The sequence below is a fragment of the Stenella coeruleoalba genome (assembly GCF_951394435.1).
Source record: "Stenella coeruleoalba genome assembly, chromosome: 11".
NCBI lineage: Eukaryota > Metazoa > Chordata > Mammalia > Artiodactyla > Delphinidae > Stenella > Stenella coeruleoalba.
The window spans coordinates 99,106,650-99,122,237 of NC_137157.1; the positions used below are offsets into that span (position 1 = coordinate 99,106,650).

The 15,588-nt window shown below is 56.9% G+C and overlaps 1 protein-coding gene across 4 annotated transcripts in view; it reads left to right on the forward strand.

Moving 5' to 3' along the window:
- Positions 1–15,588, forward strand: part of IQSEC3 (IQ motif and Sec7 domain ArfGEF 3) — a gene marked incomplete at both ends in the record, with an annotated part of 99,687 nt that overhangs the window by 49,373 nt on the left and 34,726 nt on the right. For 3 of the 4 annotated variants that reach the window (XM_079937863.1, XM_079937864.1, XM_079937865.1), the window contains 2 exons: positions 2,101–2,380; positions 13,956–15,046. In XM_079937863.1, the coding sequence (XP_079793989.1) occupies positions 2,101–2,380; positions 13,956–15,046 (1,371 nt within the window). Of the gene's footprint in view, positions 1–2,100; positions 2,381–13,955; positions 15,047–15,588 lie in introns of those variants that run through there. The other variant, XM_079937866.1, reaches the window with a different exon arrangement.

The following is a 15,588-nucleotide window of genomic DNA, read 5'->3' on the forward strand; positions in this document are numbered from 1 at the left end:
GTGTTTGGTCTCTAAAGAGTCTTGAAAACCTTTTAGGGTTAAGAAGCCTTGGGCATCAGTACCAAGGACAGTGCAGAGCAGAGATGGGTGAGACCCAATGCTGTCCCCAGGAGGCGAGTTGTTCTGGGAGTGGGAAAGGGCTACTTCCATGGGCTCTGCGGGAAGAATGGCCATGTCCTATCACAAGAGGAGCTGAAGTTAGATCTTAAAAAGAACTTCCTGGTGATACTAGTGAAAAAGCCACGTACTTAGAGCTCATCCAACTCTACAGCTTGATTGATGGCCACAGAATGACCAAGCAAAGAATCATGCAGTGGCAAGGAGTTTGAGGCTGCTCGTCGCTAGGGCTGGCCAGTGAGCTCTTCTTTATCTATGTTTGGTGGGGTGCAGGGGAGTGCTGGGGGGGACAGAAGAAGTTGAATGAAGAGAGGATTCTTCACTCCACCCTTGCTTATTCTAGCACCAGGAGTTTGGGTGGAAACAAGAGCTTGAAGAGGTCCCTTCTCTGGCACGATTGGGGGCATCTTACATGGGACGAAGCCGTGGAAGAAATAAGCCCTAAGGTTGACTGGCCCTCAACCAGAGCCAGCCCACCTCCCTGGGCCCCCACTCCTCATATGCGGAAAAGGGAGATGGGAAGGATGAACTAGATAACCTTAGAGACTCTGTCCACTGCTGAGGCCATGCCAGTAGCCTTGGGTTCTCTTCAATTCATCCTTCAACAAGTGTTTATTGAGCCTTCGTTGTTTGCTCAGCACTAACTGGGGAGAAGGGATTCGCATAGAATACAAGTGCCGGGCTCTGGTGGGGGCGGGGAAGGGAGATGGGGGAAATAAGAGTTAAGGTTTACGGAGCATTTAGTCTGTGCCGGGCACTGTGCTAAACATCTCACCTACGCTGACTCCCTTACGCCTTGCGTGAGCCCGTAGGGCAGGTAATAGTGCCTCCTCTATACTGATGAGGAAACCAGGGGTCAGGGAAAAAGCCGCTTGACCAATGCCACACAGTAGTGGGGCTGCACTGGAGCCCCACCGTGAGCCGAGATGCTTCTCCTCAGTGAAGGAGGCGGTGACTCTCTGGTGTTCTAGCAGATGGAGCCTGAAAGCTGGAAACACCGGAACGTCTTCATGCAGGAGATGGCTCAGCACTGGGCCTTGGGGACGGGCAGAATTCAGAGGCTGGCCGGGGAGGGGAGCAACCTGAGTGTAGCAGCCCCCCGGGCAGCCAGAGTGTCGTCTTAGAGGAGGCGGGTGGGCAGCAGCTATGGCCAGCCTGCTGCTGGCTCCACAGGAAGAGAGTAGGGGCTGGGGAAGAACAGATACTTCATAACCCAAGCCAGGATTATAAGCACCACTCCTCCCCCAGCCCCTTTGGGCAGTCTACAGAGGGAGCTGGCTCAGCGAGGATCAGCTTCCTCCCAGCTACTTCAGCCACTGGCCAGAAAGCCAGGCCATTGGTAATTACGGTAGTTAACACACATAGAGCAGGGACCAGGGGCCAGGCCATGGGTAATTACGGTAGTTAGCACACATAGAGCAGGGACCAGGGGCCAGGCCATGGGTAATTACGGTAGTTAGCACACATAGAGCAGGGACCAGGGGCCAGGCCATGGGTAATTACGGTAGTTAACACCCGTAGAGCAGGGACCATGGGCCAGGCACGGCTTTAAGAACTTTAACTAGCTTAAGCCTTCCAGCATCCTTATGAGGTAGGCACTAGTATTATTCCTGCTTTATAGATGGGGAAACAGAGGAAACGTGAGGTTACGTAACCTGCTCAGGGCCCCAGAGCCAATAAGAGGCAGGGCCCAGCCTGGAACTCAGGTAGTCTGCCCTTAAGCACCTGCTCTACCGCTTCTAAGCAGGTTCCTGAGCTGCGGCCAGTGCCAGCCACTCCTTCCCTCTGCCCCCCGGGGACCCTCCACAAGTTCAGGCTCTCCTCCAGGGCTGGGGCCCTTCCCTAATGGGGACCGCAGGAGGCCCCCACCAGCCCCTCCGCTGGTGAGGCCCGTCGCTGCCAGAGGGCCCCAGCCCCCCTCCCCCGCACTCACATGCACCCCGCCCCTACCCCCAACCGAGCACAGTTGCCTTTCGTTCACAGTGACGGCTCCTGCGCCCAGGCCGGTGCGGGCACGGAGGACTCCGTGGCGGCGGCGGCGGCGGCGGCGGCCGGCAGACCCAGTGCCCACGCCCCGAAGGCTCAAGCCCAGGAGCTGCAGGAGGAGGAGAAGCGGCCGGGGGCGGGGGGCGCCTCCCCGCGGGCCGGCCTCCACTGCGCGGCCTCCCCCAGCAGGCAGCAGCCTGTCCCGGCAGCTGCGCTCTGCGCCCGCGCCCCTGCCGCCTCCGATTACGAACTCTCCCTTGACCTAAAGAATAAACAGGTACCCAGGGCCTCCGAGGGGGGTGGGAAGGGTGGTGGAGGGCCCTGTCTCGGGCGCTGTCCAGGGTACCAGGGATGCCCCTGTCTAGGCCGCCTCTGCTGCAGGCAGACCTCTTTGCCTCTAGTTCTCCCAAACTGGACCAAGTGACTGCCCTTCCCTGCAGCCCAGTTCCTCAGGCAACCAGCCTTCCGTGGCAGGGGTCACCCTTGTAATGCCAGGCCCACAGGCAGCGTGTTCAGGGCTCTGCCCCTCTTACCACTGCAGGAAGACCAGCTGCTGACACAATTCCCACCCCAGAAGAGACGGTCCAGCTTACCTGCCCACCCAAGGGGCCAGCCCCCTGCTCAGCACACAGGCTCACATGAGGTTTGAAGACAGTGGTCTCCTCCAGGTAGACTGAGGAGTCCCAGCATTAGCCCAGACTGGGGGAGTCCAAAGACCCCCTTATTGGAGAACAAATTGCACTGAGGAGTTCTGAGCCTCCAGCTTCCATTCTGTGAAGCAGGAGGAGAAAGAAGTCAGTCACTGGGTCCCAGCTGAACCCTCCAAAATGATAACGGCATGGCTTGTACGGGTGGGAAATTAAGAGACCTGAAGGAAGATCTGTGTGTGTGTGTGTGTGTGTGTGTGTGTGTGTGTGTGTGTGTGTGTGCGAACACATTTAGAGAAAGAATTTATGACTTAATATTGCTAAGAAAGAGCATTGAGCGTGGAGCACAGATGTGGGATCCAATCCTTGTTCTTATTCTAGTTCCTCTGTGACTTGGGAAAATGCCAGTTAAGCATTCTGGGCTTTGGTTTCCTCATCAGCAAAATTGGGAATTAGATCTTGAATCATCTCTGAGGTCCCTTCTAGCTCTAAAAGGTGTAGGTTCTAAAGAACCATTCTTTAACCCAACGGACTGTGAGTTTTCGAAGCGAAGCTAATAGAAAAGTCACTGAGACTGAGTCAAGCCCAACCAGTCTTTTCTTCCTTTCAGCATAGATGTCGAGCTATTATCCAAGGTCAGGGGCTGCAGGCGGTGCACCAGGCTTCAGTAAAGTATTTGACAAAATCTCCCGTGATATCTACGTGGACAGGATAGGAAGTGGGTTAGTTGACAATATAGTCGGGTGGGCCGTTCTCAAACGGAATTGTCAAAAAACACTGATTTTTCTATCAGTGCCAATGCCAGGGTCATTGAGTGGGGCACTGTCCTTGGTCTTGCCCAGGTCAACCATTTCAAAAAAGGACTGATGCAAAGCTGAAAGGGAAAAGCTAATACCTTGATGACAGAATCCCAGATTTGAAAAAAACTCATTAGGAAATATTGTTTAAGTGGAAAAAAATCAGGTGAAAGAGGGAAAAATCTAAAGTTCTGTTCTTAGCTTTGAAAATCCCACAGCACTACTATAAGATGAGCAGGCTTGGTCGCGGGTGAGAGGCCTTCGGGATTCAGTTGACTATAAGCTCAAGATGCGTCAATAGCCCATGAAGCAGTTGCCAATGATATGGGTCCAGCAGCCTTCACAGATGGGTGAATAAAACCCCCCGTGTAAGGGGGCAGCTGCCTGGAGCCCCACACTAGTTACTGGTCAGGCTGTCTGGTTCTAGGGGTTTCATTTAAGAGGGAAAAAGAGAATCTTGAGGTTCTAAGGTTCTTCTAAGAAAGAAAACAACTGGCTGGGGTCATACAGGGAAACTGTAGACATGAAAACCAGTTTTAGACATGGAAGAGCTGAATGTGAATTGGCTGGATTAGATTATTTTCTATCATTCCAGGTAAAAATAGTGGTACTAATGCATGAAACTTGTAGGAGAGGAAGGGGTTTGTTTTTAGCTCCGTTAACAATTAGAGCTGTTAAAAATGTAGACTGTCCCGCTTCTGAGGTAGAGAAGGCCCATGCCGGGGCTGGGAGGCAGTCCATCTGGAACCGCATGCTGTGATGTGGGCGGTCAGCTGGCACAGATGAGAACGTCCTCTCAGTTCCACTCGGCTCCGCCCCTTGAGGACAGAGACCATGTCCTATTCATCCCATCCCCTGGCATCCAGCAGAGTGCCTCGGGCAGAGGAAGAGCTTAGCGAGTGAATATTTTTTGAATAACTGCGATGCGTAAAGCAATGAGGGAGTGGGGTACCAAAAAGAAAAAAATCATGGTCCCTACCTGCTCCCCAAAGAGATTACAGTTCAATTTAAGGAGTATCCTGTTAGTAACACCAAAGGAAACTGGTGCTTCTGCCTGGGCAGGGAATGAGTTTAATTCTAACTGATTAGTGGGATAGGGAGGGTTGTGCAGGGTTCTGACGGGCACTGTGGACCTTTTTCATGGTGGGCATAATTCTAGTAGATGGGTTTGCATGTCAGGCCAGCAGCAGTGGGGCAGGAAAGATGAGGGCTGGTACGGGTGTGGTGGAGCCCTCGTGCCCTGGGGAATAGCCCACCTCCCCTGGCCCCTGTAGCTCTCCAGGCCAAGACAGGTTAGGGGTGGGAAGGGGAGGGGAGAAAGGGACTGAAGGGAGCAGAGTGGCTAAAAACACAGCACACGTTTACAAAAGATGGAGCTCCACAACTCTCTCTTCTGCAGATGAACTGTGTGACCTTAGGCAAGTTGCTTAACTTCTCTGGGCCTCAGTTGCCTCATACAGCCCTTTGCCTCTACTGCTAACATTCCTACCCCGCTCCTACTCCTGCACTGGCGTCATTCACTCCTTCTCTTGCTTTAGGACTTGCTCTCCCGCACCTTCCTCTTCGCTGGCAGCTCTCCCCGCCCTCCCAAGGCTGTGTTGGATGTCCTTTCTCAGTGGTCCCACAGCACCCAGGCGTTCCCTGACATAGCCCTTCAGCCCAGGATCACCATTCCTGTTTACTTGACGTCTCCTTTAAGGCAAGGCAAAGACATCCATCATGACACCCCTGGTGCCCGACACAGCGCCTGACATGAGAAGATGCTCAAAGGATGAAGAGGGGAAAGTAACAGTTCAGTGACCTGAAGGGGATGGGGATGGGCATGAAGCCTGGGCCAGGTCCTGACTCTATCTCAGGTTTCTTAGAGATCTAGGATTTAGTATTCTGCTCCTGTGACCCTCATGAGTCACCCACATCCTGTGGTCCTTGGGCTGGAAGGGATCTGGGACAAAATCACTATCTCCCCAGTTCACCAACCTGCCAGGCCCGCTCCATCGGCCAGTCCAAACTCCCAGGTGTTTTCCGTGGCTCTCTCTGCCCTGCGTCTGATCCAGCCCCCCAACCCCCATGCTACTCTTAACCACTTCCCAAGTCCCATCCTCTCCTGCCATCCCCCCCCCCCCCCGCCCCGGCCCTAGGCCTGTGTGCCCCTGGGGAAGCCTCCTATAGACCCTCTGCTTTGACCCAGTCCCCACACCGCAGCTGCATCACAGCGGTCACGGTACCCCACATGGAGGCGCCTACGGCCCCTCGTTTTCTAGGGGACAAGGACTTCAGGCTCTGCCACCCCCAGATCCGCCCCCACATCCTGCCTTGCTCCCACTCGGGGCTCCAGCTGTGCCTCTTGGCTGTCCTTTGAGCCCTCGTGTACTTCGCTTCCTCTGCTGGGAACACTCCCCACCCATCCCCGGTCACACTCACCTGGGTGATCCCTACTCACAGTTCAGTCTGGGCTCAGAGCCCCCGAGCCGGGGAGTGTGCCGTTCCTGAGTGCCCACGGCGGGCTCTGCCGTCTGGCCGCATCCCCCTCGCGAGGGCAGGGGCTCTGTCATGCCCAGGCTGTCGCAGAGTGAGCAGATTGTGCTCCGAATGCCTCTGGGGTGCCGTTCCCTCCACTGTCGGGGGAGGAGTGAGCACTGCCTGGGGGTGAGCCCCCGGGCGCTGCCGGCCATGCCCGCTGTTGTTCCTGCGCCCAGCACAGCCTGGCGCCTTGGAGGAGCACAGGGATGGACGAGCCAATGAATGAATGAGGCCCCCAGGCTTCCCTGTTCTCTGTCCCCGAGCACCATGCGCCGACTGGCCCCCTCCCCGAGGCCCCACAGAGAGGAGACTGTCTTCCTTTGCTTGCTCTGCCCTCAACTCTCCCATTTCACCTCAAGGTGATCCTTGGGGCTCCACCCTAGAGGGAGGGAGCATGTGGACCCCTTGCGGGGAGGTTCCTTTAGGAAGTGGCCATGGCAAAGATACAGAGGCCACGCGTGTGATTTCCAAGTTCAAGTTCTCTAGGGAGTTTGTGTCCTGTTCTCTGCGCCTGTCGGGTAGCACCCACTGGAGCCCGTCTGGGATGTCGAAACTGCATAGGTCTCTGTGTTGTCCAAGCCCGGCAGCCGTGGAGCTGTGTTCACAGCATCCAGGCCCTGCTCCTGAGTCAGGGTCCTGGGTGGCAGCCGCTCTCTGTCTGGAGAGCAGATCTCCTGGACCCCAAGCCTCAGGGTCCAGCCTCACCATGGGGTGCCTCTCAAGGCGAGAAGTGGTGGTCATGTTTCCAGGTCACCGTCCCTCTCTGGGCCTCAGTTTGCTCACTTGTGTCTGAGGCTCTGTCCCGCTCTGAAGGTCAGAGCGCTACCGCGGGCGTGAGGGCCCCAGTGGACCAGCCTGCTGAGGGTGGCGGTGAAGGCAAGATGCGCCAGGGTGCTGCTCTGCTCTGTGGTCTCAGTTCAGGGACGGCGGTGCACAGCTGCTGTGCTGGGCCCCGTGCAAGGCCTGGGGGCACCGCGATGCGCAAGATGCAGTCCGGTCTCAGGGAGCTCTGGTGCCAGTGGTGGGCGCTGACACAGGACGGCACAGGCGACACTAACAGCACTGCAGCACTTTCTGTGCGCCATCTCCCCCCCTCATCTGCACAATGTCCCCGCGGCCTGAGACTCTCACTGTCCCCATCTTAGGAATGAGAAGACCGAGGCTTAGTGATGTTAAGTGACTTGCCTAAGGACACATTCCTAGGTATGCACCCCGGTGCAACCAGAACAGACCCCACAGTCCACGATTTTAACCCAGAGCCCTCCCCATCTGCTGCCACCGCGGTGAAGGGGTAGGTTCTGCGGAAGCGGTGTGCAGGGCACTGCGGGATCCTGGCACAGGGCAAGTAGCCCGACCAGGGTTCAGAGCAGGCTTCCTGGAGCAGCCCCACCCGAGGGAGTATCTGGCTCAGGGAGCAGCTGAGCCGTGGCTCTTCCCCAGCGCCCCTACCTGGCTGCATCGGGAGAGGGTCCCAGGGCAGCCCTGTTCCCCAGCAGGCCTCTGTGCCCCTTGCCATGCTGAACACTTTCTGTGTTTTGGACGGTGGGCAGGGAGGTGGGCACACAGAGAAGAACAACCCTGCTCAGTGCAGGCCACCCGTCCTGCGGGCTCCTCTCCCCTCCCCAGACTCTGCCCGGGAGCCTCAGGTGAGGTGTGAGGTTCGCCTCGCCAAGGTCTGCAGACTCACACCACGTACTGCTTTAATCTTCTCCACTGAGAAATCCTGGCGCACGTGGGACCCGTCCCCGCCCCCTCACCCGGGCCTGGTGCCCCAACGTCCCTCAGAGGCCCTGTCGGGCTCAGCCACGCAGCCGCTTGGAAGAGGGAGCCTGTTCTGATGAACACTTAAGGCTCCTTAGCGAGACAGCCGCCAGCCCCGCCCACTGCCTCCCCAGCAGGAGCCGAGGGATGGCTCTCCTGGGAGGAGGGAGGCCACAGTTACCCAGGACTCACGGGTATTCGAGAGAAGTGGGCGGAGCTGCTCCTTGGCCGGTGGGCCCGGAACCCCCCCTCCCACGAGCTGGTCCCTCAGCTCTCTGGCCTGGCCCTGCTAAGAACAGGGTCAGGGAGGTGAGAGGGGCCTGGCTGGGGCGGATGGAGCTGACCCGGGGAACCACCGATTCCCCAAGGCCTGTGACCATGGGGGGAGGGGAATGCACGTGGGGGGCGGGGCCGGTGGTACAGCCTTTGGCTCCAAGCCCAGACCCAGAAGACAGCCTGGACTGCACTTCCCCTGGTGCAGAGGAGAGAGTTCAGTTTAGTTCACGACCGCAAACATTGATTAAGCCCCAAACACGGGTCTGGCTCAGCGCTGGGCACGGGGGATGCAGAGGCGGATTACGCTGTGCGGCCTGTGACGCACCGTCTGGGGTGCTGAGGGGTGCTGAGATGCGAAGGAAGCGGTGGGGACACTGGGGGCAGCAGGCACGAGGCCAGGATGAGTGGCAGCCAGCTGTGTTAGACGATGGGGACAAACGGTGACGATCCCACAGCTGAATTCAGAGACCGTCCTGAGCTGTGGCTTCGGGCCAGGCTCTGGGCTGAGGCCGTCCGTGCGCCAGACGATGCGAAGGCCACATCCGGGGCCTCCAATAACTTATGCTTAATGGAGTCTTGGGGAGGGGAGAGGGGAGGGAAGCCTAAGTGAGATGAATACCACCAAGATTAGCAGGGGAAACTGAGTGTCAAAGAGAAGCACGAAACAACCTTGGGGGGGCGTGGTTCAGGGCAGGGAGACCCCGTTCTGGTTGGGGGAACTGGGAGGCTTCGTGGAGGAGGCACATTTGAAGAAAGGGGAAAGGGCATGAGAGTGGGAGGTGAGGCTGGGGAGGACAAAGCCGGCTGCGGGGAGGCTGAGCGGGAGATCCGCGGAGCAGGAAAGCCTAGTTGGGGGAGGGGGGAGCTGGAGGCGGGGCTGGCGCGTGAGTGTGGACGCCGCGTAGTAGGAGGGGCTGGGGGGTAGGCGGGGCCAGGCTGCTCAGCGCCAGACCCCCAGGAGATGGTGTTTACACTTGTTTAGGGCAATGGTCTCAAGCGCCGGAAGTCCTGTGTTTACACCCGCTCTCTGAGGATACTGATCAGGGGAATATAGTGCAAGGTGGATGGGGGGTTGTCAGAGTGGTCCAAATGGGGGGTCCAGGAGAGCCCCACATGGTGACAGTCTGGTGGAAAGTTCAGGATGATTGCAAAAGGCATGGGGGGGGCGCTATAGGACTTTCAGCCTGAGAAATGCAGAGGATAAGGCAAAGGCCGACCCAGGGACAAAAGCGAGGTCCCCAAACTGGATGACCTTGTAGCCAGGGTGCTGTTAGGTGAATAAGGACGTCATCCAGAGCTGGTTTGGGTGAGCCGGGGGAGACGATGGGCTCTTGGAAATGTAGGTCTAGGATGGAGTCCAGGGATGGAGAGTTGAGAGTCCCAGAATCATCACTGTCAACATCAAACTGCTACCACTTATTGAGCACCTACTGTGTGTCAGGTGCTACGGGAAATAATTTAATTCTCACAACAAGCTACAGAGTCAGCAGGATTAGCTTCATTTAACAGATAAGAAAACTGAGGTTCAGAGACGTTAAGAAACTTGCCCAAGGTCAACCATCAGGGAAGAGGCAGATCTGGGACTGGGTATTTCCCTATGGGCTTGCTCATCCACCTGTCAGAGTGAATGGAAGACGAGGTTCTCAGACAAGAGGTGAGAAGACATTAGCCCGCGGGACACCTTTAGAGTCGCCACGAAGGCTCTGCATGAGCTAGTTCTCATTTCATCAGCTGTTAGTTATCAGCTACCAGGGGGCTGCTCTAAAGACTTCCAACATAGAAGTCAAGGAAGACGTCCAGAAATGCACAGGAAAATCATTAAAGTGTGTCTGGAGAATGGAAGAGAGCACACACATGACTCGTAACTAGCACGGTTAGGGACCTTGTGGTCAGAATATAGGCTCAAGGAGCTGTATGGAGACAGGAAATCCAAGACAGACTGGGTCATGAGAGCGGAGGACAAGTTTCAAGGTGATAAAGTATCAAAGCTGCAGAAAGGATGGGGAGGAAGGCTGAGGATGGGATTTAGTGATTGAAGGTCATCAGTACCTTTCTGAGAGTCATTTCATTAGTCTGGTGGTAGCAGGAGGCAGCTGCAAGCAGTCAGGGCACACGGGGCGGGCCAGTGGTTCAGCCATGTGCTCACGGACCGGGGCGGGCCAGTGGTTCGGCATGTGCTCACAGACCGGGGCGGGCCAGTGGTTCGGCACGTGCTCACGGACTGAGGCAGAGCGGGCAGACTGGTCCTCCTATAGGTTTGGTGGAAAAATACAGAGATTGGGCTAGTGGCCCAGAGCAGGGGAGTCAAGCAGGGTCATGTTTCAGCCTGGGACATTAAGGAGGGTCTGTAGGCTGGTGGAAAGGAGTCAAAACCAGGGTAGAGGCTGGAAATGCAAGTAGGAGAGACTAGGGGATGAAGTAAACCTACAAAGGAGGCCAGAGAGGGTGAAATCATCAGCCCGGGAGAGAAAAGTTACGGTCAGATTAGGAAGGTTTTATGTTATTCAATAAATATTCATTGAAGGTCTACTATGTACTCTAAGCACTGGGGATAGAGCAGTGAGCATGGCAGGCAAAGCCTACCTTCATGCGGCTCACAGTCCAGTGGAGGACCCGATGCAACAGACTCAGGAATTTAAAATCTGCTTTTCTTCTCTCCTTGGGTGAAGCATGGACACTGGCTGGTAGAAGAAGTCTCCTCAGTTATCTCAGCCAGCCTGTGCCTCTAGGTGGGATGACACCATGCCAGGGGGTGGACCTTTCACCATTCTGGAAACACTTCAGGCAATGGGATTTCATACCTTCCCTCTATTGCCAGTAGCATCTCATAATCTGAAGAGAAGCTCTTGGGCCAGGGGTTTCCCCAGACCTATGAGCAGGCCAGGGAGGAAGGAGATGTGAATTCCTGTCTGGGGTCAGCTGCTCATGGTGCTTGGGGAGGGGTAAATGGGAGGTGGAACTGGCAAGAAGGAGGCAGGTGAGCAGTCAGCTCCCCTCCCTCTCTACTCTTCCCCTTGGAAGACTTTCCTGCCAAGGCCGATTCTGGGCCTCAGGAGCTACCATGCTCTCTTCCTTCTGGTGTGATTTCTGCAGAAGCAGGAGAATGCATCAGAGGCAGATACCTGTGTTTCTCTGGGGCCCCTGGGTACATGAGGTCATACCTAGATAAAAGCCCACAGGCAACTGTCCAGTTGGTATGGCAGGCAGCATTCTAAGAGGGCCCCAGAGACGCCTGATCCCGGTGGACATGCCTATATAATCCCCTCCCCTGGAGTGTGGGCGGGACTAGTGAATATGATGGGTGTCACTACTACGATTAAGTTACCAATCAGTTGACATTGAGTTAGTCAAAAGGGAGGTCATCCCGGGTGGCCTGAATGAATCAGGTGGACCCTTTAAAGGCAGTGAGGCCTCACACAGAGGCTCTCTTGTTGGCCTTGAAGGAGCAAACGACCACGCTGTGAAGGGGACCAGGTGGCAGAGAACAGCAGGCAGCTTCTGGTAATTGAGGCCTCAGTCTTAAATCTCCGGGAGCTGAAATCTGCCAACAGGAGTGAGCTTGAAAGAGGACCCCGACCCGCAGATGGGCCTGCAGTCCTAGCTGACACCTTGATTTCAGCCTGGTGAGAACCCAGCTGAGCTGTGCCCAGACTGCTGGCCTCCAGAACTGCGAGGAAATAAACCGTGTTGTTTTAAGCGGCTACCTTTGTGGTAATTTGTTCTGCAGCAGGAGATAACTAACACACTTGGCATGCTTTAGAAGAGCGCCTTGGATGTCCCTGCAACACCAGGGCCGTGAGTCCCAGGAGAGCTTCCTGCCTCCTGCTTAAGGCCTTGCACCTTGTGAACTGCAAGTGCTTCTGGGAGGAGTCCTATAGGAAGACTCAGTGGCCTTCTAAACCTTAATATGAATACGTTTTCCAAGTCTCTTCAGAGGGAAGCATTGGATGTGGGGAGAGAGGCAGCATAATGCCACTAGGCTTGGGGATGGGAAAGGGCATTGGATGGTGAGACAGGAAGAGCCCAGGACACACACTGAGGAGGTCCCGTTTACCTGGGCTTGTCCCTGGGCATTGGGATTGTATCTATGAGGTCTCCTGGGCTAGGAGGGTGTCTCTGCTGGTCCAGCTGTGGGGCACCCACAGGGAAGGGACAGAGGGGGCTGCCAGGGTAGTTGGGAAGTAGTCACTCCAGCTGCAGTCCCTGGGGGAGCGGGAAGCGCGGTGAAGTGTTCCTTGTATTGGGGGATGAAATTTGGCCTTTGTATCTGTACCCCTCCCCCCATGATCCTGGGGGAGGATGGAGGAGTGACGTTGTTCTTGCCTTGAGTATTAATTTCAGCCACCTGGCCCGATTCTTAGTTCAGGAAGGCTGCTCTGTGTAAGTGGAGTGTACGGCTGGGAATACATGGTTTCAGGGCCCAGGAATACGTTCTCACTTCCCAGTCTTCTCTAAGGACTATGGAACCCACCACAGTGCTACCATTTTGTCCATCCCCTTCACACAGGCTTTGTCTGTTATTTAAGTGCAAAAATCTCTAGGAAGGAGCACTGCTAACTGTTACTGGTCATTCACACCTCGGGGGAATGTCTTTCTAGTCCTTTCCTGAGAGGTTTTTGATAAGAGAGAAAAAGTGAGAGCTTAGCAACCCAAGGAGGAGAAAAGACCACAGATGGGGGACAGAGCTGAGAGGAGGGGAGGAAGGGCCTTGAAGGCAGACTGGCCAGTGCCAGAAGTTTTCCTGTGTTCACATCTGCCCAGATGAGGCAGGGCCGTCCCCACCCCGGGCCCTGCCAACCAGCCCCACCAAGCCCTGCCCTGGTTGTAACAGCTCCCATTGTTGGAAACAGAGGTGGCTGGAATTGTGGAGCAGGGTAGCCTGGAGGGACTCCCCTTATTGAAACATCCATCCACCATCCATCTGTCTTTTTATGAAATTCACATTTATTGAGCTCTACCCTGTGCCAGTCCTTGGGCTGGATGCTGGGAACACAGAGATGATCCAACCCCAGTCCCAACCCTTATGAGGCTCCCAGGAACAGGAAACTACCCCAATGCATGACACGAATGCTGAGAAAGAAAGCAGGTGTACAGGAGTAGCAGCGATGTTTTTTAGCCTTTCTATTTAATTTTCAATTTTCTATTATTTAAAAATACACACAAGGGCTTCCCTGGTGGCGCAGTGGTTGAGGGTCCGCCTGCCGATGCAGGGGACATGGGTTCGTGCCCCGGTCCGGGAGGATCCCACATGCCGCGGAGCGGCTGGGCCCGTGGGCCATGGCCGCTGGGCCTGCGCGTCCGGAGCCTGTGCTCCGCGGCGGGAGAGGCCAAGGCAGTGAGAGCCCCGCGTACAGCAAAAAAAAAAAAAAAAAAAACACAAAAGTAGAAAGAGTAGTGTAATAAACTCCCATTTAACCACCACCCAGCCCTAACAAGTTTTATTAATAGTTTCATCTAGCCCTCCCACTTCTTTTGATAGAGTATTTTAATACAAATTCAGGATGCCATGCATTTCAGCCATGAACTCCACCGTATGCATCTCTGATACGAACATTTGGAAATAACCGCCCCCTACCATTCGCACCTCGTCCGTCCCCTGCCCCTGGCATCACCAATCCCGGAATCCAGTCCTACATCCCACACCTCTGGGAGCTTTGGCATCTCAGGCCATGGCGTGCTAGGGTTTTCAGACATGAGCCCCTCAGTGCCCCGAAGCTGTACCTTCCCGCGCCCCCGCCGAAGTTTAGCAGCTCAACCCCCTGCCCCAGTCGACAGCCGCCGCCACCGTCTTTCTCAAGGACTGTCACACCCTTTCCCTAACTGCGCTCGCGCCTCTTTGTCTTCCCTGCAGATTGAAATGCTAGAACACAAGTACGGGGGCCACCTGGTGTCCCGGCGCGCCGCTTGCACCATCCAAACCGCCTTCCGCCAGTACCAGCTCAGCAAGAACTTCGAAAAGATCCGCAACTCGCTCCTGGAGAGCCGCCTGCCGCGGCGCATCTCCCTGCGCAAGGCGCGCGCGCCCACGGCCGAGAGCCTGGCGGCAGAGAGGGCGCTCCTGGAGGGCTGCGGCCTCTCGGGACTGCCGCTGGCGCGCTCGCCCTCCCTGCCGCCCACCATCGCGGGCACACTCACCGAACTGGAGGACTCCTTCACCGAGCAGGTGCAGTCCCTGGCCAAGTCCATCGACGACGCCCTCAGCACCTGGAGCCTCAAGACCGTGTGCTCCCTGCAGGAGAGCGGCGCTTACCAGGTCCACAGGGCCCTGCGCGCGGGCACGGGGCCGCCGGGCCTGGAGACCGAGGCGCGGGAGCCCGAGGGCGCCCACTCGGGGGACTGGGCCGAGCCCACCGAGCCCGCCGGCCCGCCCCAGGGCCACGGCAGCACCCTCATGATGGCCTTCCGGGACGTCACCGTGCAGATCGCCAGCCGGAACATCTCCGTCTCCTCCTCCACGGCTCTGTCCGTGGCCAACTGCCTGGGCGCGCCGACGGCCTCAGCCCCTGCAGAGTCCGCGGCGGGCAAGGCCGAGCAGGACGAGGCCGGCGGGCAGGAGGCCCTGGAGGCCCCCAGCGCCGGCCAGGAGGTCGTGCCCGCCGAGGGCGCGAGCGCAGAGGCGGGAGCCAACGGGGCCCTGCGCGCCAGCCCGCCGGGAGCCGCGGTGCCGGCGGCGGAGGAGGAGGAAGACGGAGAGGAGGAGGCCGAGGAGGCGGGGAAAGGGGCGGAGGCCGAGGCCGGCGACAGCTCGGAGCAGCTGAGCAGCAGCAGCGCGTCCACCAAATCGGCAGCGTCGGCCTCGGCCTCCAAGGAGGCCCTGCAGGCCATGATCCTGAGCCTGCCGCGCTACCACTGCGAGAACCCGGCCAGCTGCAAGTCTCCCACGCTCTCCACCGACACCCTGCGCAAGCGGCTCTACCGCATCGGCCTCAACCTCTTCAACATGTAAGTTCCAGGAGGTGCGGGGCAGGGGCTGCACTTACGGGTGAGCAGCGGGCCCGGGAATGGACCGAATCGTCCCAGGGTCCTCCCAGGTGGCCTCTGGGCCACGCCTGATCCTTGAGATAGTGTGGGAATACTCATTTTATTTTTATTTATTTAGTTAGTTTTGCGGTACACGGGCCTCTCACTGTTGTGGCCTCTCCCGTTGCGGAGCACAGGCTCCGGACGCGCAGGCTCAGCGGCCACGGCTCACGGGCCCGGCCGCTCCGCGGCATGTGGGATCTTCCCGGACCGGGGCACGAACCCGCGTCCCCTGCGTCGGCAGGCGGACTCTCAACCACTGCGCCACCAGGGCAGCCCCTCATTTTATTTTTAATTGATAAGAATTTACGTTAAAGATTAGGGTTAAAGCACCTCAGACCTACGCTTTAACCACTAGTACTGCTAGATGAAGCTAGGCTTTGAAAAGTGAGAAAATGTCAGAGGAAATAATAGTACAAGTAGTATAAGGCTTGGGCAGAAAGCATTCGGGTGGGACATGAAGT